We start from the raw sequence: 20,653 nt of genomic DNA on the forward strand, positions 1-20,653 counted from the left end.
AAGGATGCTGTGCCCCTCAGTGCTGAGGGACAGGGAGGAATCAGGAAAGGGCTGTGACGTGGTGAGCAGCAGCATGTAGCATCACCTCAGATGATTCCACACCCCTGTCCCTGGGCCCCAAGGCAGGTCAGGACCAGCTCCATATCCCACCCAGGCACCGCAGAGGTCGCCGCCCTGTCCCTGCAGGAGGCTGTGCTCATTTAGTCACAGGCCCGCCAGGGGCTCTGCTGAGCGCTTCGGGGCACTGGCAGCTGCCACCTGTGCCTGCAAGTGCCAGATGGTTCTGTAAAACGCTAAGTGAAGGCAATCAACAAATCACAGCGGCCGCTCTGTCCAGGGACAGGATGCGCCCGACTCATCAGCAGAGAAGGGGCACTTAGACTTCCTTTCATCTCTCTGATGAGTTACAGGCGAGCTGCTGCTGCCGGGAGAGGGCTGTGTGTCAGATCCCTGTAGGGAGACATCGGGGGCAGGTGGGCCCCGACTGGTTAGGGTGGTCACAAGAGACCAGATCTGGAGGACGTGGATGTGCCCCTGTGGGGAGTGGAGCTGGGCCATCCAGGAAGATACACAAGGCGGCGTCTCGGAGTTCAAAGAGACGGAGTGGGAACTCCCTGGTCAGCCCTGGCCCGTGGGCCTCCACCGCTGGGTGAATTACTCCTAATGGAAGGGACTCCAGATGACACATGAACCCACAGCGCTGACACAGAAGCCAAGCAAAGAACATGTTTCAAAGCAAGGAAGCGACCACTTCAGGTTGAGGTGGGTTAAGAAGGGGAAAGGCAAGAAGCGAAGACAGCTGGTGGGAGAAGGTCGCTGTGCAGGGAGGGAACTCTGGGGGAACTGTCTCTAAGAAGGAGACCCCGGAGCGCATCTGTGTGCGCCTGAGGATGACCCCGTAAGAGCGGGCCCTCTCAGGGTCACAGAGTAACTTGACACGATGCAGATCTGATGGTACCCTCACACTCGTGTTCCTCTGCTGTGTAACAAAGTACCACAAGCTTTGCAGCTTGAACAATGCCCATTCATTAGCTCACAGTTTCTGTGGGTCAGCAGGGCGCAGCACGACTGGCTTCTCTGCTTAGGGTCTTACAAGGCTGCAGTCAAGGTGTCATCCAGGGCCCTGTTCTCATCTGGAGGCTCTTGGGAGGAATCTGCTTCAATGCTCGTTCTGCCTGTTGGCAGAAGTCAGCTCCTGGCGGTTGTAGGGCTGACATCCCATTTTCTTGGGGCTCTTGGCCAGGTGTAACTCCTAGAGGCCTCTAGAACTTCTGCACAGACTTCCTGGTCCTCAAAGCAGCAAACACCTCCCTCTTATCACATCCCTTCCCTGCTTCAAATCTCTTTCCAGGAAGAGCCCAGTCCTTTTTAAGGGCTCACCTAAGTCCGCCAGGTCTACCCAGAATCATCTTATCCTAAGATCAGCTCTTTGGGACTTTAATTACATCTGCAGAATTCCCTCACAGCAGCACCTGGATGACTGAATAACTGGGATGTGTGTGTATCCTAAGGGGCCAAACTCTCGGAGGCCATTTTAGAACTCTGCCTACCACACCTCATTACCTAAGACCTTCCAGTGACTCCGGCTGTCTGTGTCCAAGCTCCTTCGCAAGTGTGTGATCTGACCCCTGCCTGCTTCTCCACCCTCGCCCTATCACATGCCCCCTCCCACCCTGAGCCACACCAGGCCGCCCACCCTCTCTGTGCCTCTGGGGCTTCAGTGCTGCTGCTACCTCTGACTTTACACCACCAAAGCCCACGTCCCAGGCACTCACAGCACTGTGCCTCTTCCCTGTCTATAAAATTTGTTTATTTTTTGGTTCTCGTGAGCCCTGATTTCGTTCTATCAGAGAACACATCATTGCTTTGTTTCTTATGTGCCTGCCTCTTCTTCCCCTGCTTCACCCTCCGCTGCCTGCAGGAGAGTCCCTTGTGGGGGGGGCGGGGGCAGGGGTCATGACTTACCCAGCTGTACGACTCTGGTGACTTTGTTCCTTCTAAACAATCCCTCAGTGATCTCAGCCGCACTTCTCTCTGCCCACTGGACATCTCCCCCGAATATCAGGCTAGAGCCTTAAAACACACCATGTCTCCGGGCTTCCCTTGTGGCACAGTGGTTGAGAGTCCGCCTGCCAATGCAGGGGACACGGGTTCGTGCCCCGGTCCGGGAGGATCCCACATGCTGCGGAGCAGCTGGGCCCGTGAGCCATGGCCGCTGAGCCTGCGCGTCCGGAGCCTGGTCGGCAGCGGGAGAGGCCACGGCAGTGAGAGGCCCACGTACCGCAAAAAAAAAGAAAACACACCATGTCTAAAACAGAAATTGTAATCCCGTTTCCTCCTGCCCTTTGAAATTGGCCTCTTTTTCAGAATTCCTATTTATATTTAAAAAAGTAAATTTTTCTAGTGATCCAGGATTATAATTTTGAAGTCTCCTATCTCTGTCTCTTGTCTGCAGATCGTAATGTTTTTTTTTCCATTAAAATCCCATCCATCCCATGCCATTTGCATTGCCTTCTCCTGAGTTTAGCCCTCAATCCCTCAGAACTCAGTAGCATCCCGATGGGTCATTCTACCATTAGTCTCACCTTGTGTTCTGCCACCAAAAATACCTTAAAACACACTTCTGATCATGCTGCTCTGCAGATACACCTTCAGTGGCTTGGCCTGCAAGATCATCTGTAGGTCCCTAACTTAACTTCCTAGCCCATATTTCAAATGTTTCCCTACATGTAACCTGCGGTCCAGATTCATCTGGGCAGTTCATCTTTCCGAGAGCATGCCCTTTGCTTTATCCCCCCACCCTGCCCCATCTCTTTCAACCTGGGGACCCCTCCTCTTCACCCCCTCCCGTAGGACACTCATCTTCCGGAAGCTTCCTGTGTCACCTCTTCTCTGCGCCCCTGATGGTACAGACCACTCGTCGTCCATCGGTGCCCACAGAGCCCATGGTTGTCAGAGGGCCTTAGAACAAACCACAGCAAGCCTCCTTGAGTTCAGGTTCATGTCCGAGTTCCAAAAACATCTGCCCAGCTCTAGAAATCTTCCAGATTTGTAGGAAAGAACAACTGGCCATGAAAGGAAGGAAGATGGCACTGATCGACCCCTATTTCAGCAGCTATGGATTAATACTGTTTTTGAGCCGTACACATAGTGGATTGAAATGAAGAAGGAACTGGTTGGAGTCCTTTAAAGAGGGAGACCCCGCTGAGCAAACAAGCAGCAGAATCTTCACCATTTTATTAGTAGGACCATTATTTTTAAGGGTGCTGTTTTATTAAACTTGCACTCGCTGATTCTTCCTATGTGGCTGATTTATAAGAGCAGTCAGGCAGTGGAAGTTGTGCTCACAATTCCGTAAATGCACAGGGGTCTGCAGGACGTTAATGGAATACAAAGTGCACCTGTGAGTTCATTATCATGTCAACAAATGACTGAGCTCCAGAGCCGGCCTCAGAGGGCACAGGGAAAGACCAGTGCTCATCCTGGGGGTTGAGGTAGGCGTTGCTTGGATAACTGAGATTTCTTTGTATTCCTATCATTCCCCCCACGTTCCAAAAGCTCAGAGAAAAGGCCTTGCCCTGGATCGCATAAAGGCAGAGTGATGGAGAACATCCAAGCACCCTGTAGCATGCGCAAGGCAGCAGCGTGCAGATGTGCAAGAAACATGGTCGTAGGGAGGTCTGGGCCGTCATCTTGTGGCTACTCCTGGCAAACTCGCCCCAACACAACACCCGCGGAACATCATTAACTGGGACACCCCCTCCTTAGTTCCACAGGCCTGGGCTCTTCACCAGAGAGCTGTCTGCTTTGTCTCCTGCCCCACTGTCTGCTCGTTATGAAGCAGCATACTTCAGCAAGATGCTGAAGAGCAGGCTCGCAGACAGACCCCTGGGTGCATCCCAGCTCTGCAGGCGAACCTGGCGAGTCTCTTCACTGGGCCTCAAGTGCCTCATCTAGAAGACTAGAATAATAATAGAGTACTGACCTCCAAGGCTTGTGGTGAGAGATAACTTCATCCTTGTAAAGGACTTAGAGCTGTTACTGCTGGCTGGATTTTCTAAAAGAGAAGTAGTTATAGACTGTAATGGCTACCATGAAGGAAAGAAATAGAGTCATAGTCTCTGCGGAGATTTTTTTTTCCCCCAAAAAAAGTAAATATAGGTTGCAATGAATAATGGGGAAGTGACAAGGTGCTGGGATGTCATTACCCTGGGACATTTGTTTAGATGGTTGGTCAGGGTAGGCTGTTCTGAGGAGGTGACATTTAAGCTGAGATGCGAAGGAGGAAAAGTAACCGTGGGGAGGAAGTTCATCCCAAGCAGAGGGGACTGACTGCACGGGGTTCTGTCCTGGGAAAAAGCTTGGTGTGTGCGAAGAATGGATAGGATTCCAGGGTGCGAGGGGGAGGGCGATACCAAAGACTGGGTCAGGCAGGGCCTTTAGTCAGAGTAAAGCCACGGACTGTATTCCAAGTGCAGGGCAATAATACGATCTGAGTTGTCATATTAAAAACTTCCTCTGGCCGCTCTGTGAAAGCTAGACTCTGGGGTACAGAGGTGAAGCAGAAACACCAATTAGGAGGCTCCTGTGGTTGTCCAGGAGAGAAATGATGGCAGCTTGGGCCTGGGTGGTGGCAGGAATTGCACCCATTTGGTAGGTGGGGTTTGCTGCTGAGCGGACGTGGAGGACGAGGAAAAGGGAGGGTCAAGGCTGACTGAAGACGGGTGTCAGCAACTGGGTGAATGGCCTTGCCGGCCTCTGACAAGCGAGGAAGCGTGGGTCGGGGAGGCCGTCTCAGAAGGTCTGCTTTGGACACGCTGAACTGAAGATGCCTGTTAGGTAGAGATGTCACAAGGACAATTCCAGAGCTCTGCGGAAAGGCCTGAAGATTTAGAAGTTTTTAGCATGTAGGTAGTTTCTAGGGAAATAAATGCAAATGGAGAGAATCAAGTCAAGAAAGAGTGGGGTACAAAATAGGGTCCAGGCCCAAGTCCTAAATACTCCCAGCACGTAGAGGTGGAGGAGAGGATGAGGAACCAGGGCAGAAGACCACACGGACAGCTGGGGAAGTGGGATGAAATCCAGGCGCTCGGGGAAGAGAAGGTGCCAACAGAAGATCAGGCCAGAGAGGGACCCTTGATTGTGTCAATGCCCAGATCATCGGTGGCCTCGTGAGCAGTTTCAGTGGAGACAGAAGCCTGGTAATGGAAGGTGAGGAAGAGGAACCACATAGGCGGACCATTGTCTCGTTGTCTAATTCCACATAATGAGCAATTACAAAGAAATTCTAGGGCTTCCCTGGCGGCGCGGTGGTTGAGAGTCCGCCTGCCGATGCAGGGGACGCAGGTTTGTGCCCCGGTCCAGGAAGATCCCACATGCCACGGAGCGATTGGGCCCATGAGCCATGGCCGCTGAGCCTGCGCATCCGGAGCCTGTGCTCCGCAACAGGAGAGGCCGCAGCAGTGAGAGGCCTGCGTACCGCAAAAAAGAAAAGAAAAGAAAAGAAATTCTAGGTCCTGTGGCTGCGACTCCCTGCGGTTTGGTGTGATTACAGCTCCTCTGGAAGGTTTCCTGGCCGGTGCAGCCACTGCCCACCTCATCAGGCCCGGGCTCTTGCCCTGCCTCCCCAGCCTCCTCATCTGGACTTAGTGATTAAAGCACTGCAGCTGGCCTTTTTCTTTGCGGGAGAATGCAGCCTCCTCCCTGATGGCCCCGAGAACTCTGCTTCCAGACCCCCCGGGCACACTGACAGCCTCACTGCAGAGGCCTGCGAGGCCGTCCCCTGCCCAGGCTGCCCGCCTGGATTTTCTCGTCAACAGCAAACTCCCACTGTGAGTCTGCCTCTCACTTCCCCTGTGTGTATGCCACTGCTGACAATTACGCTTCAGTTAAAAATAAAAAGCACTTCCGGCTGCGTGGCTAAAGTAAGATTTGGAGGACCTTTTGTAACCAAAGATGAACCTGGGGATGGGGCGGAACCTGTAAGTGAAACCCACGTGTGTGCTGGGGGCTGTGGGTCTTCGTGGTGAGAGTAGGAGCCAGGATTGTCTTCTTGCTGCTGTAGGTGCATATTCCTGAGGGTCTGTATTACTGAGTATGAAGACACAAGGAAGGGATTACACAGTTCTGGTCGTTCTGGAAGACACTGTGTGAACACATTACCATGGAGGGGCAAGTGGAACATGTAGTGTTTAATTTGTACTTTCTCATCTGCGCGGAGCCTATGAAAGTGTTCCTTTTAGCCTTATTACCTAGACAAACCATAGAAATTCTTTCTGAACTGAAAGCCAAGCAAATTTGAATCAGAAACTAGAAGGAACAGGAAATGAATGGTTGAGGTTCCAAAGTGACTTGGATTAGCAGGTTTATGGCTCTCAGTGTGTTTCAGGTCCTCCTTTGAAAATCCGAGGAAAGCTGTGGTCTTCAGAAAAGTAGAACCGTGCGTGTAATTCTGCATAAAAATTCAGAGAGTTCAAGACCACATGAAGCTCATTTGTAGACCCAGGTAAATAGCACTGCTGCCTTACCAGAGTTTCCCAAATTTGCACAATAATATCACCGGAGGCATTCTTTTTTATTGAGGCATAACAGACATATAACATTATATTAGTTTCTGGTGTACAATGTGATGATTCAATATTTGTATATATTGCAAAATGATCACCATAATAAGTCTAGTTAACATTTGTCACCATAGTTACCAAAAAAATTTCTTACTTGTAATAACTTTTAAGATCTCCTCTCTCAGCACCTTTCAAATACACAGTCCAGTAACGTTTAGTCACCATGCTGTACATTACATCCTCGGGACTTACTTATGTTATAACTGGAAGGTTGTACCTTTTAACCCCCTTCACCCATTTCGCCCGCCCCCAGCCCCACCTCTGGCAGCCATCAGTCTGTTCTGTGTATCTATGAGCTTGCTTTTTGTTTTTTTAGATTCCACATACAAGTGAGATCATACAGTATTTGTCTTTGTCTTATTTCACTTAGCATAATGCCCTCAAGGTCCATCCATGTTGTTGCAAACGGCAAAATTTCACTCTTTTTTATGGCCGAATAATATTCCATTGTGTATGTATCCCACATCTTTATTCATTTATCCACCGATGGGCACTTAGGTTGTTTTCATATCTTGGCTATTGTAAATAGTGCTGCAGTGAACATGGGGGTGCAGATATCTTTTCAGGGTGGGGATTTCATTTTCTTTGGATAAATACCCAGAAGTGGAATTGCTGGATATGTTGGTTTTATTTTTAATTTTTTGGGGAACTCCCATTCTGTTTTGCATAGTGGCTACACCAGTTTACATTCCCACCAACAGTACACAGGGTTCCCTTTTCTCTGCATCCTCACGAACATTTGTTATTTCTTGTCTTTTTTATAATAACCATTCTGACAGGTATGAGGCAATATCTCATTGTCGTTTTGATTTGCATTCCCCTGATGATTAGTGATGTCGAGCATCTTTTCATATGCCTGTTAGCCATCTGTTTGTCTTCTTTGGAAAAATGTCTATTTAGATCTTCTCTCTTCTGCTCATTTTTCTTTTTTTAATTTTCTCTTTCATTCAAACCCTGGCTTCTGCTCATTTTTTAATCAGGTTGTTTTTTTCCTATTGGGTTGTATGGATTCTTTATTTATTAGATACATGATTTGTAAACATTTTCTCCCATTCAGTAGGTTGCCCTTTCGTTTTGTGGTTTCCTTTGATGTGCAGAATTTTAGTTCGATGTAGTCCCATTTATTTATATTTGCTTTTGGTCTCAGATTCAAAAAATCATCACCAAGATTGATGTCAAGGAGCTTACTGCCTGTGTTTTCTCTAGGAAGGAGTTTGATGGCTTCAGGCCTTACCAGGTCTTTAATCCATTTTGAGTTAATTTTTGTGTATGGTGTAAGACAGTGATCCGGTTTCATTCCCTTGCACGTAGCTGTCCAGTTCTCCCGAGACCATATATTGAAGAGACTGTTCTTTCCCCATTATACACACATACACACACACACTTGGCTCCTTTATCATAAATTTAATTGGGCTCCCTATTCTGTTGTATTGATCATGTGTCTCTTTTTATGCCAATACCGTGCTGTTTTGGTCACCTGGAGCACTTCTTTTTAAATTTATTTATTTATGGCTGTGTTGGGTCTTTGTTGCGGTGTGCGGGCTTCTCATTGCGGTGGCTTCTCTTGTTGCATAGCATGGGCTCTAGGCACATGGGCTTCAGTAGTTGCAGCACGCGGGCTCAGTAGTTGTGTCTCACGGGCTTAGTTGCTCTGCGGCATGTGGGATCTTCCCGGACCAGGGCTCGAACCCGTGTCCCCTGAATTAGCAGGCAGATTCTTAACCACTGCACCACCAGGGAAGCCCTGGAGCACTTCTTGAAACTGCACTTCCTGGGTCTCAACCCAAACCTACTGAATCAGAATCCAGGGATACCCCTGGTACTGTTACTATAAACACATGCTCTAGAGCAGCACTGTCCGCGAGTAACATCACATGAGCCACAAAGGCAAGCCATGATGTGTGTAACTACATTTTCTAGTAGCTACCTTAAAAACTGTAACGAACAGGGAAGTTAACATATTTAGCCCAGTGTATCTAAAATATTATCATTTCAACATATAATCAATGTTTTTTCAGTTATTTTACCTTCTTTTTTTCATATTAAGTCTTCAAATTCCAGTGTGTATTGTACACTTACAGCACATCTCAGATCAGACTGGCTGAGTTTCAAGTGCCCAAATGGCCTCCTGACGCCTCTAGGCTGCGTGTGGGAAGCGGCCCTAGAGTTGCTACCGCACAGGGGTTTAGCGTTTGTCCAGACAAGCGACGCCAGAGGCATGACTCGTACTGCAGGCGTCTGCCTGGCTCAAACAAAAACAGGTATAAAGTAACTCACGTTTTAGGTTTAAGTTTGAGGTTTAGCCTGTCTTTATAGCTTTAAATAAATCAGCATCATGGTTTTCTACCCTGGTGTTTGGACAGCAGTTCACTCCCATCTCCCTCCCTTCCGGAGGCCTAAGGGGTTCTGGGGACAGTTCTCAGCTCCCAGAGATGGCTCCCCACTCCCAGCCCTGTCCCCATCTCCCTTCACCCCCAGCCAGGGTTGGGCAGGGTCTCTGAGGGCCTCTCTTGCCTTCCTGGGTTCCATCCTCCATTGGAGCCTGCCAGTTCTGGAAGGTTCCCTCCAGTCCCCAGGGGCCTGGGCCCTTCGTTTTGCGGGAGCTGGGATTTCCACACTCGCCCTTTGGGGTTGGGGCAGGGATGCGGATGTAATTAGGGGGTGGGGAAGAAGCCGTATCACTCCAGGCAGTTTTATGTTGTGAATTTGAATTCATGGTTAGATTTTAAATTCTCTTCGTAATTTTCTTCTTTCCTTTTGCACTATTAATCGACTTCAGAATAAAGATAAAAGAATTTGAAACAGTAACAAAACGTAAAACAAATAACCCTTCCCTATTCTTTGTAGCCAGAGGGAAGAGGGGAGAAATCTTTCATGCTCTCCTAACTTTTCCTCAGCTGACGGAGGGCTGCCTGCAAGGCCGAGGGGATGGGCTGGGGAAGGAGGGAGGAACCGCCCTCTGAGACCCATTCTCACTTACGGTGGGAAATGGTGCCACTCTGGGATTCCAGTGGGAAATGCAGCCAGATCTGAGATTTCCTGGTGGCCACTAGGGCCCAGGAGAAACCGCAGCAACCAGGAGGCACTAGCCGGAAGGCTCTGCGGGGGAGGGGGGGGCCTCCAGCTCCCTTAGGGCTGGTGGGACGAAGTCACTGGGCGCTGCGCACACTTATCCTCACTCACAGAAGCAGGCCTGGAGTTTTGTGTTGCAATTCCTTTCTTCATTAATGAATTTGGGAAGCTGGAACTGCACTTACAGTAGCTGGAGGCAGAAATGTTAAAGATTAGATACTTGAAAAGCCAGGAGGGGAGAACCAGGGCTGAACCACTGAGCACCTGTGAGTCCTCCCCTTCAAGGTCACCCCCCAGGCCCATCCTACAGGAAGCACAACTGAGACTCCGCACACACTTTACAAAAGCATCCAAAATTATAAACACTTAAAGCAACTCGAAATGACTCAGGTAGGAAGTGAAAGCATCCGTCATCCCCCTTCCTGGAGTTCAGCACTGTTGAGTGTTTAGCCTTCTAGTCAGTCACTACAGTATATCAGCTATTCACACATTTTTGGTTGTTTCTGCAAACATGACATCCAATGGAACTCACCCTTTACGCTTGACAGTGTTATCAGCTGCTCTTCCGTGCCAGTGCACGTCAGTCTGCATGCTTTATTAACAGGGAAGAGCATTTCAAGAGAACCACTAGGAGACCCTGAGTGACTTAACCAGCCCCCTGGTTGTTTCCCATTCTTAAGCTTATAACCAGAGCTGAAGTGAATCCAACTGTCATCTCATGTATAGGAACCTACACTCATACTGTTTCTGTAAGGAAAATTCCTATAAAGTTTCTTAGTCAAGGGATGGGTTCATTTTGTATTTTGCTAGATGCTGGCAAATGCCTTCCAGAACCATCATGCTAATTTACATTCCTCATACACTCATGAGTTGTTTTTAGAGGAGTTTCTTCCATAAATCCTGGTTACTCGGTACGCTCCAAGGTATCCCATACCTTCAGTGACCTGTTTTAACAACTGTTGTCACTGTGAAACTATCCCCTTGCACAGCGCTCGGTACTGAGGATACATCAGGGAAGAAACCAAATAAGGTCCTTGCCGCCCTAGAGCCTGCATGCCGGTGGGGGCGTCTGCTGAGCAGATTACGACCGACTGTGCCGAGCGTGCCACGTGTGACAGAACAGAGTGGCACCGTGCCTGTGATGGGGACCTCAGGAGGGAGGAGGGCGGTCGGTAACGCCTCCCTGCCCAGGTCTGTGCTCTCAGGGGAATTAGAGGGAGGCAGTAAGCTGACTTGGACACCAAAAACCTCCTAAGTCACTTGTCTTGGGTCTCTGCAGTAGTAAAGACCCAATGGAACTTGAAGCCAGGGACTGGGGGAGTCGAATGAGCGCGAATATAACTTCCGTACTTGAAATGTGATCAAGGACTTTCAAAATGAGAATACCAATTCTCCCTCTACCACGACCACACCTTTTTTTATTTTGCCCGGTAGGACTGTGTTGATTTCATTGAGAAGGGACTCATCCCAGGTAGGCACCCAGGCCAGGTTTATACTCTTGAATCCCCGCATGGTTCAGGAGATGCTTAGCACACTTGGAAAAGAGCACAGAGACCAGGACAGGGGTTTGTGGTCAGACTGCACTCTGCTTGCTGAGTATCTGGTCTGCCCACAGCAGGAAGGAACTTCTCCGTCTGGAAGACGAGAAACAACTTCCTGTCCTATTCCTTTGCAACACGCACTTAGATCTCTAAAGGGCCCTTATCATTAAAAGCAGACTCCAGCGGGCCTTCGAGACTGCGGTGGTGAGGTGTTCGGGTTCTGCAGAGGGGCGCTCTTGTGCTCTCTGGTGTCTCCCCTTTGGTCTGTACTACTGCCTTTGGACTTGGCAGGCTAAGCCTTCCTCCTCTCTGCCAGGGCAGCAGCCATCTCCGTTCTCTCACGTTACTCACAACATGCTGCATCTCTCCTTGATACAGAGAAAAGAAGTTAAAGGCCAGAGTTCAGGAGCTGGTGAGTGCCTTGGAAAGACTCACCAAGAGCAGCGAAATCCGACACCAGCAATCGGCGGAGTTCGTTAATGACCTGAAGCGAGCCAACAGGTAAAGTCTCCGTTTGTAATCCACAGCAGTGCTTGGACTCATACACCAGGGAGAACGTTTCCATAACTGCTGGAAATCAGCTGTAGAGAACAGTGAATCCTCAGCTGTCTCCCTTAGAGCCTGACCTTCCCTAGGGTATGACTTCCCAGTGTTCCACAGAAACCTAAGAAACGCTCCGTAAGGACAAGTCCTTGGGTCAGATGTGTCTGGGAGATGCAGCAGACTGTGGTCCCTTCCTAACACTTCATATAGGAAAGGTTCTGAGAAGTCATTCAGTTTAAAAAAAAAAAAATCAGCCTATGTTTAAGCCAATGTTTTCAAAGCAAAACTGGCTACACAACTTTTTTTTTGAGCAGCATTCAAAAATCGGGTGTAACACTTTAGGGAGCATTGCTCTAAGACAGCAGCCGCAAACGTTGTGGGCTCGTGACCCCTGTAAAAAAGTAAGGACCTCAAAGAGTTTTGTTCTTAAAAATTACCTGTCTTGATAAATTTCATTTGAGAAACTAAAACAAATTTTAAGTTTTTATTCATGTACAAAAAACCCCACAACTCACTACATAGAATACAAATGGCATTTATTTAAAAAATTACTATTTTCCAAAAAATAATTAAAAGAGTGGCACTGCTTCTACAATTTTACAAATATCTTTAATATTTGGTTTAATTCAGGAGAGCTAGATTCTCACATCCGCTTCTCCAGGCAATATGTGGTTTTGAAACATACTGAGGAAACCCAGCTTCGTGTACATCTGTAGTTAGAAAATAAAGGACCTCACAGATTTCCCTCGAGAGGGCTTTGGGAATACTGGGGGTCGGTTCTCAGACTACACTTTGAGAACCTAACAGTATATGGAAGGGATCTGGGGTGCTGTTTTGGACCAGAGAGAGTATGGGGACTTACCTAGCTCTGGGCTCAGCCCCTGCCCTCTTCCCCCAGAGGCCTGTGTTTGGCTGGCAGCATTAGTAGCTTATGGCCTGTGTGCTCTGAATCCCGTCAGCCCAAAGCATAAAGGGAAACGGCTGGTGCCTCTCTGTCCTCATCCTAGGTGAGGTGACTTAGACTGCAGTGTGTGAGGAACTCCCTCCTGCAACTGCCACTTGACCATGCTGCAAGCAGCCATGGAACAGCAAGTAGATCCACTATTGGTATTTCCATGACAGATTTCTGGAATTCAGCTACCTTTTCTGCTTATCTGTTTTGGATGTGGCCAGTTTGGATTGTTGGTTTAAATCCCTCCCGATACGTTAGTGACAAGCCTCTAGCAGTCAGGCTGAATGAATCATGGTTAAGTCAATACACGAGTGGCCGTGAGCGTTGAAATACCACTTGATTTCAAATTCTTACTGAAGAGGCTGAGTGTCCTCTGTCTGGAGTGGTACTTACTGGACCAGGTTACCCAGTGGGCAGGACAGTGTGCATCTCAGTGCTACTTAGGATAAATCTTCATTCTCATTTCCTTCTGTTCCCACATAGCAACCTGGTGGCTGCCTATGAGAAAGCAAAGAAGAAGCATCAAAACAAACTGAAGAAGCTGGAGTCTCAGATGATGGCCATGGTGGAGAGACATGAGACCCAAGTGAGGATGCTAAAGCAAAGAATAGCTCTGCTGGAGGAGGAGAACTCAAGGCCTCACACCAATGAAACTTCGCTTTAATCGGCACTCAGGCTCCACGGTTCTGTCCGTGGAGGCTAAAGTCTAGCAGGTCGCTGAGGAGAGAGGGGCCCCAGAGGACAGAGTAACCTGTTGGGAGAAGGAGAAAAGGGAAGGTTGGCAGGTAGGTCAGCACTTGGACAATGGAGTGCCCTGGACTCAGCCCTGGGGCGAGTGGCCCTGGGACGTGGTGTAGACTGTATCCAGAGGATCCTGCCCCTCCCCTCCTGGGCTGTGGACGGCGTGGGAACCCCTGCCGTGTGTGTGCCGGCTCCGCAGGTCTTGCTTCTGCTTTCAGCACTGGCTCTATCACTCTCCCACCTTTCTGTTCTGGAACTTGTGCATTGGTGGTATAATCCAGGCATCACCTCTTCAAGATTTTCCATTCTTTTTTTCTCTTTTTGGTAGACAGCAGCCTTATCTCTGACATCCCTAATTTCTCCTCTTTCCTTCTCCTTCAGGGGAAAACTGCCCCGGGGGGAGGGGGGGCAGGGGGGTGGTGCGGAGACCGTGCTCAGCATCTAGAAGAACTGCTGCTTTGTTTATTGCAACCAGGCTTTGGTTTTCAAGTCCCAGGTATCAACATTTAAGACACAGGCTGTCACTCAGAGGTGTTCTGGGATGTCAAGTACAGGCGAATGGCACACAGGTGTTCCTTACAGTCCCAGATATGTTGAAGCTACAGGTAGAGCAGTTGGGTCTGAACAACTCTGTGTGGGAGAATGAGAACTTCCTTCACCTCTCACTGTGAAAGCAGGCCTGGGCAGGCAGCTCTCTTTAGACTGAGGTTTTCCCGTCCTGGTGGAGCCTTATTAACAGCCAAGGCTTGGAGCTGAGAGAAATCCCGCTGATACGAGTAAGGGAACTAAACTTTTGTCAGGAGCAGAGACGCATTAGTACTTTCCACCACCCCAGGGCACTACATAATTGCTGTTCTACACGAATCGAAGCTCATCCACATGAACATGTAGTTAGGTCTGGACCTGCCTCTATTGCTCTAAGGGCAAGAGGCAGGATGCTGAGTAGATAATGTTTTGCAGGCTACACTCCTCTTACAAAGGGCAGGGGGTGAGGGAAGGGCTGTTGAGGCCTCTTTTTATCCCCCAGAGACACGGTGATGGGTAGCATATGGTGTTTCAACGGGAAATTTCAAGCAAAATGCTGACAGGACTGGGCAGGAACAAAGTACCTGAATTCTTTCAGGAAGGGCTTCCATTTTAAAATCAATTCTTCATCCCTTTTCTACTATAACCTTCCCTGTTGCACCTTTCACTTTTTTCAGTTCTTCTGTCGCTGCCGTATGCTGCCTGATACATCTTAAAGGACCACTTGCCATTTATTCTGTAGCACCTGAAGACCCACCTGAAGTCACCTGTGAGAAATATGCCCAATGCCACAGTTCACTATGTTTTGCTTATGACCAGGTCACTGCATTCACTTCCCCGTGTCCATGAGCTGCTTTCAGAGGGCATGACACAAGTTCCTCAGCCTTCTGCACAATGGGGCAGGACACTCTAGCCACCATCTTGGAAGGCAGAGCAGTTCTATCCCAAAGCAACTACCCTTCTTTCTCAGGCCAGCAGTGAGGCTGCCCCATATTCAAAAAAAAAAAAAAAAAAAAAAAAAATCAACTGGTACCAGTGTGAAAGACCCAGCTTTTGGATGCTGTGAAGTACCCACTGGCTTGTGTTTCTATAAAATTCAGGTAAATTTGTTTCTGTAGAATCAGGTAAACTTGGTTCTTGTGACATTAAGTCAATTTTTACTCTTCGGATAGTTTCATTTTGTTACAAGGAAAACGATTTGGCTGAAAAGTGTGTGCAAAAAAAGGTGTAACAGATGAAATCGTGGTTTTCCCCGTTTTTCCAACATGCCCAGGGAAAACGTCCTCCCTAAGCAAACCGGACTGTGCAAAGCGGCGAACCATTCATGGCTTTCTCCTGTGTGACTGAACAGGTATCAAAACAGAGGGATGGTCTTCATTTTCACAAACACTAAAAAGTGTAGCTGATGCAGGACCTCTGTCTACCATTCTTGTTGCTCCAAGTGAAAACACAACCTGCTCTTCTAGGGTCATGGAACTCCTCCAGACCTGGGAAGTCTCAGCTCCTACATTATGAGCCCCAGTATTACTGAGCCTACTTGGCCTCATTTTGAGTTTATACTTCAGCGTAATACTTTCAGATATATGGTGGTTGGGTGAAAACTATTTCCCTGGCAAAACTGTTACTTTTATAAATGTGTAGAATAAAAGCTATTAAATAGTTGATTGCCTTTCCTTATATTTTTCACATACTCCCCTAAGACACAGTCCTTGTTGAAGGTGAACCTACGGGCACTTGGTTATTATGTTAATTGCAGGGCTTACTAAAACCGCATTGATTAAATAAATGATTACAGGTGCCTGGATCATTTTCTTTTTTTATAACCTGAATTTTTCTTTCTAAATAGGAGCTGGTTTACATTAACATCTCCATCAGAGGTAAACAGTGATCCTAATTATAACTTGTACAAGGTTAAAAATGTTCCGACTTTCATATGTTTGTTTTAATCCTCAGTGGTTAACCCTTTTAGGCAGTCACCTTCGCTGTTCAGAGTTGTCTCTGGCTCTTAGAGAAATAGGCATGAGAAGAAAGGACCCATTTGAAAGTTCCCTTGGAGTATAATTTCCCACTACTACACTGAGGCAAAAATCTCAAGTAAAAGAGACTTCTGTCTGTTGCTGGAGTGCCATCAACACGTGCACCTACCAACCGGATCTGATGTTCTGCCGAACCCCATGTGCACCAGCTACCAAAACTGCCATGGAATTGTAGGCGGTAAGATTCCCTTTTGAGATTTACACCAAAAGCTACTGATGCTTATGTATCTTATGTGATCAGACAGTTGGGATTTATCATGTCCTCCCTACCTCAGAGGTACACTAGATGTTTTATCATTGCCAATGCAGATAATTAACTGTTGCATATTCACTCTCATCTGCTAGCATGTCAGGTTTCTGAAGTTAATATCCATGCTGCCTGAAACTGGAATGGTAGAATAATAAAAAATTAAGTGGCAGTTAAACATAATTGCTTAATCCTCCTGTGAGATAATGCATACCTTACTAAGTCTTCCTCTGAGCCTACAGCAAGACTTTACAGGGACGTTCCCCTTCTCCAGGGAGGCAGTCCAAGTTAGAGCTGATGAGGCTTTCTTTTTAGGATGAGGATAGTAAAGATTTTACTATTCTAAGGAAAACCTGAAATCACAGGAAAGTCTCCTAGTTCCCAGCTGCATATAGATTACATTATTTCAAGTGAAAAAAATGCCTCATAATTACCCGATCTGGGCTGGATTGCCTATGTAGATGGCATGAATTGTCTCCTATGGCCCACAGAAATTATCCTGCAATTATTTTTTAATTCTATCAAATATCTTAAAGCTCTCAAGAGTTTGGGGGTATCATGCTTGTGTTTTAAGTGAAGTAATGAGAAAGACTACAGAAGGCACCCAAACTTTTATTATTAATGACTTCTGAAAGCCCTAAGCTTTTTCCATAAACTATTTGCAAATGCATAGCTGGGATTATGGCTCATCCATGAAACTAAACTCTCTATAAAGTGAAAAAAGGTCATGTTTCCTAAGTTTACAGCTGCACCTATTTGTAGATGCAGCAAACAGCTTTTAATTAGACAGTTTTTAGAGCCCAAAGGGGGAGAAAATTATGATGATTGAAATTTCTGAATTGAATTTTAATTAGGGTGCATCCTATAGGGTTGCCAAGGATTTATAAGTAACATTTTTGTTTTTCTGCACCACGTGACAGCTTGGTAAAACAACACTGTAAAAAATTCTGAAAAAATCATGTAAAAAATCATTTTTTTATTTCTCCAATGGAATGGCCTGGTTGACAGGAAATGATACTGTTACCACCTTTCACGGAGGCTTGCTGGGCACTACTTTGCAGAGGCATCACTTGTTACAAAACACAAATTATGCCTTTGCTGCACACAATTCTTATTGAAGTCTATCAAAATCCTATAATAGTTAACTGAAATCCTGTGTTCACATAGGCCGGGCTGAACCTGTCACCTTCTGAAGTTCCTATTTCACACACTTGAAGTTAACTTTCTAACTAACTATACTTACTCACTAGGAGATGAATGGGGATGCCTTAGGCTGCCAAACACTAATTTTTCAGAATTGGCGCCAGAATTATCAATTAATATAATGCTGGCTGTAGCCACCACAGCATCACTGAGCACTCAGTGGCTGTTAAAACATTAAGGAAGTGGAAAAGAATACAAGTTGAATAGCAGCTGTTCACGTATTCTCATTTTTTGCTAATTCTTGTGTAGAATTAGTTTCGCATACCGACAACTATTTTCGGTGACGGGTTACATTGGATAAGTTGTCACATTGCATCTGAGTGAGATTTTGCATAGGACCAAGACAAGAAATCCTTCTGGCCAGTAATAGCAACTGCTACTGGATCGTCAAGGTTGCTACAAAATCATTTATCCACTAATCATCTGAAATACCAGCTCAGCAGTACAAAGCAAGCTAGAGACAAAATTCCCTCATACTGATGACCTGCTTAGTTATCCCAGCTCTACTGTTCACTTTTGCACTTTTTTGCAAATCAGATCCACGTGGAAAATGTTCTGTTTGTAGAACTCATAGTATTCACTTATAGTGCTCATGTCAGGACAGCCATTCGGGAGCCCCTAATAATCTGCTTCTCTTTGAACCCAATGCAAAGATGATGAAACATGTTCACTTTTCTATGTCTAATCAGTTTTTAGACATTGTCAAGACTTACTTTGCATGAGATTTTAGTTTCCTATTATTTGAAAATGTGCTACTTTTAAGCTGCTTGAATGTACTGTCAGTTATTAAAGCACATGTGACTAAGTTTGCATTTGTCAGTATTGTTCTACTGTATTAAAGTCTCATTTTAAGGTTGCCCTTTAACACTGTACTATACCTTGTAATTTTTTCTTCACTTGTATGCTTTAAATGTTTCCAGATGCCTTTAGTTTTAGCTGCTGTAAAATAGCTTTGTGTTATTTGATATAGAATTGTTTAAAAAAAAACTCCATTTATTTATACAGAGACATTTATAATATTTTACAAACAATCTTATATTCTGAATAAATATTTCTAATTCGATAATGTGCTTTAACTGTATTCACTGAAGGATACGGCTGTCCTGTAACACTGTGTGTCTAACATTTAATGTCAAACATCGCAGGTTTCATAGTTACATCACGAGCCCTCATCAAAGCGGGAAACTACCAGACAGACTGTATTAGGTCAAAACGGCCAACAAACAGCCAAAAGAAACCTCATTTATTGCCAATGTCTACTGGGCTGCCTTTTCAGATTTGGTATGAACGCAGAGTTAGTTATCTATTGAAGGATCTGCATCTTTTTTCCTCTTTAAAAGTTACTGAAAGAGGGAATATAACAAAAAGTTACTGAAAGAGGGAATATAACAATGAGCTGGAAAGTCACCCATGCCTCTAAAGAAGGATGGTGAGCAGCTCTGCAAGGTGTCTGATGTTAGAATATTACTACAGTGTTGTCAGTTCTCATTATCAAAGCAAAGTACCTTTGACAGTAAGAGCATAACACCTTGGTTACTCTCCTTTCTTAAAATCTTAAATAAAAATTTCTATCATACAGCTGCGGTCTCTAGTAGGGAAGAATGTATTTCTCTGACCCCTGAGATCCAAGGACTGGCAAGCATTCTATTTAGAAAACCAGGCTCTAATACAAATTGAAGAATTGTTGGATTTTATGTATCTAATTAACTCACAATATAACCTTGCTTTAAAAATCAACAACCAAACCATAAACTGAGATGGAGAATACATACCAGTTTTCATTTTTGCAGAGACGACACTCTACCCTTAATATTTCCTCCTATCAATCACATAAACATACCTTTATCTCATACTTGTCATTTTTTTACTGGTCCAGAGAGATGCAGCCAAAATATGAGCAACTTGCAACCTACAACAAGTATCAGTAGCAGAAGCCAGGTTAAGGTAGTAATTAAAACTGCCCAAGCAGCAAAATTTATTGATATTGCACTACAAAGAGTAAATTTAACATGATAATGTTTTTACAGAAAGCCAATATTTGATCAATCAACTGTAAAAATGTTTTAAAATACAAAGGAAACCTTCCATCATTCAAACTGTATTTAAGATAGAAGGTTTCTCATTTCTCAAATGGTGTTATTTACATCAAAAGCTTTCAAAAAGAGCATAACTGTTAAGACACAGGACTTTGTTCATTTTCTCAGTGGAGAATACAGCTGGCATTTCTAGTCAACTTTGGAAGTGCAGTAATCCTGCAAACATTTAAACTCCTGATTCATAAACATGAGTCACTGGAAATCCTTTACTTATGATAGACACACTCAATATAAGTGAAAAATCAATAGAAGTAAAATCCTTATCCTTTCATTAACACTGAGGGGAAAAGAGAAAACTATTCAGTCAGAATGTAATAAGCCCTGAAAACACAATAAGTAATACCACTCTAAAGGTTATCAATTCATTGAACTATAAGGTGCACCAACAAGGCTGATTTGGGGGTTCCTTTTCTGCTTTTCCTAAATGTTTCACAATCAAAACAAGCACCAAAAACTTCATTACTGGGCTTCCCTGGTGGCGCAGTGGTTGAGAGTCCGTCTGCCGATGCAGGGGACACGGGTTCGTGCCCCGGTCCGGGAAGATCCCACATGCCGTGGAGTAGCTGGGCCCGTAAGCCATGGCCACTGAGCCTGCGCTCTGCAACGGGAGAGGCCACAACAGTGAGAGGCCCGCAAAAAAAAAAAAAAAAAAAAAAAAAAAAAAACTTCATTACTACCATGGACAGAATCACGCCAATGGTTTACTTACACAGTCTTTCTCGAAACATTAAAATGCCCTAGAAGGTAAAGTAATAAAATGCTGCTATAATTAAGGTAAAAATTAAATGTTAAATCATTTTACATGAGACAAAAATTATTGCTGAATAAAGTTTACAGACCTATTTAGTTATCACATTGACTCTAAAGTTCAGTTTTCTCAAGTGGAATATCATGTTTAGCAAAACCATTTCATCAATTTTTTTCTACCAGATTTTGTCAGTCCATGACTCAGCATAAATATCTTCACCTTTTTCAGACTAAAACCTACCCCCAAGAAAACTGTTTTAAGACTACGTATGTTCCATGAACATTACCTAGTCTCCACAGCATCAAAGACACTTCAAATCTTGTTTT

The 20,653-nt window shown here is 45.7% G+C and overlaps 2 protein-coding genes across 6 annotated transcripts in view; one reads left to right on the forward strand and one right to left on the reverse strand.

Annotated features, from left to right (window-relative positions):
- MCC (MCC regulator of WNT signaling pathway) overlaps positions 1-19,103 on the forward strand; it is a gene marked incomplete at its 5' end in the record, with an annotated part of 462,921 nt that extends 443,818 nt beyond the window's left edge. For 4 of the 5 annotated variants that reach the window (XM_079916632.1, XM_079916633.1, XM_079916631.1 and 1 more), the window contains 2 exons: positions 11,615-11,737; positions 13,215-14,867. In XM_079916632.1, the coding sequence (XP_079772758.1) occupies positions 11,615-11,737; positions 13,215-13,395 (304 nt within the window). In that variant the 3' untranslated portion in view covers positions 13,396-14,867. Of the gene's footprint in view, positions 1-11,614; positions 11,738-13,214 lie in introns of all 5 variants that reach the window. The other variant, XM_079916635.1, reaches the window with a different exon arrangement.
- Positions 19,104-19,282: 179 nt separating this feature from the next.
- Positions 19,283-20,653, reverse strand: part of DCP2 (decapping mRNA 2) — a 50,567-nt gene continuing 49,196 nt past the window's right edge. The window contains exon 12 of the mRNA XM_079916637.1: positions 19,283-20,177. Within this exon, the coding sequence (XP_079772763.1) occupies positions 20,176-20,177 (2 nt within the window). The 3' untranslated portion in view covers positions 19,283-20,175. The remainder of the gene's footprint in view (positions 20,178-20,653) is intronic.

This window comes from Stenella coeruleoalba (assembly GCF_951394435.1).
Source record: "Stenella coeruleoalba genome assembly, chromosome: 3".
NCBI classification, from domain to species: Eukaryota; Metazoa; Chordata; class Mammalia; order Artiodactyla; family Delphinidae; genus Stenella; species Stenella coeruleoalba.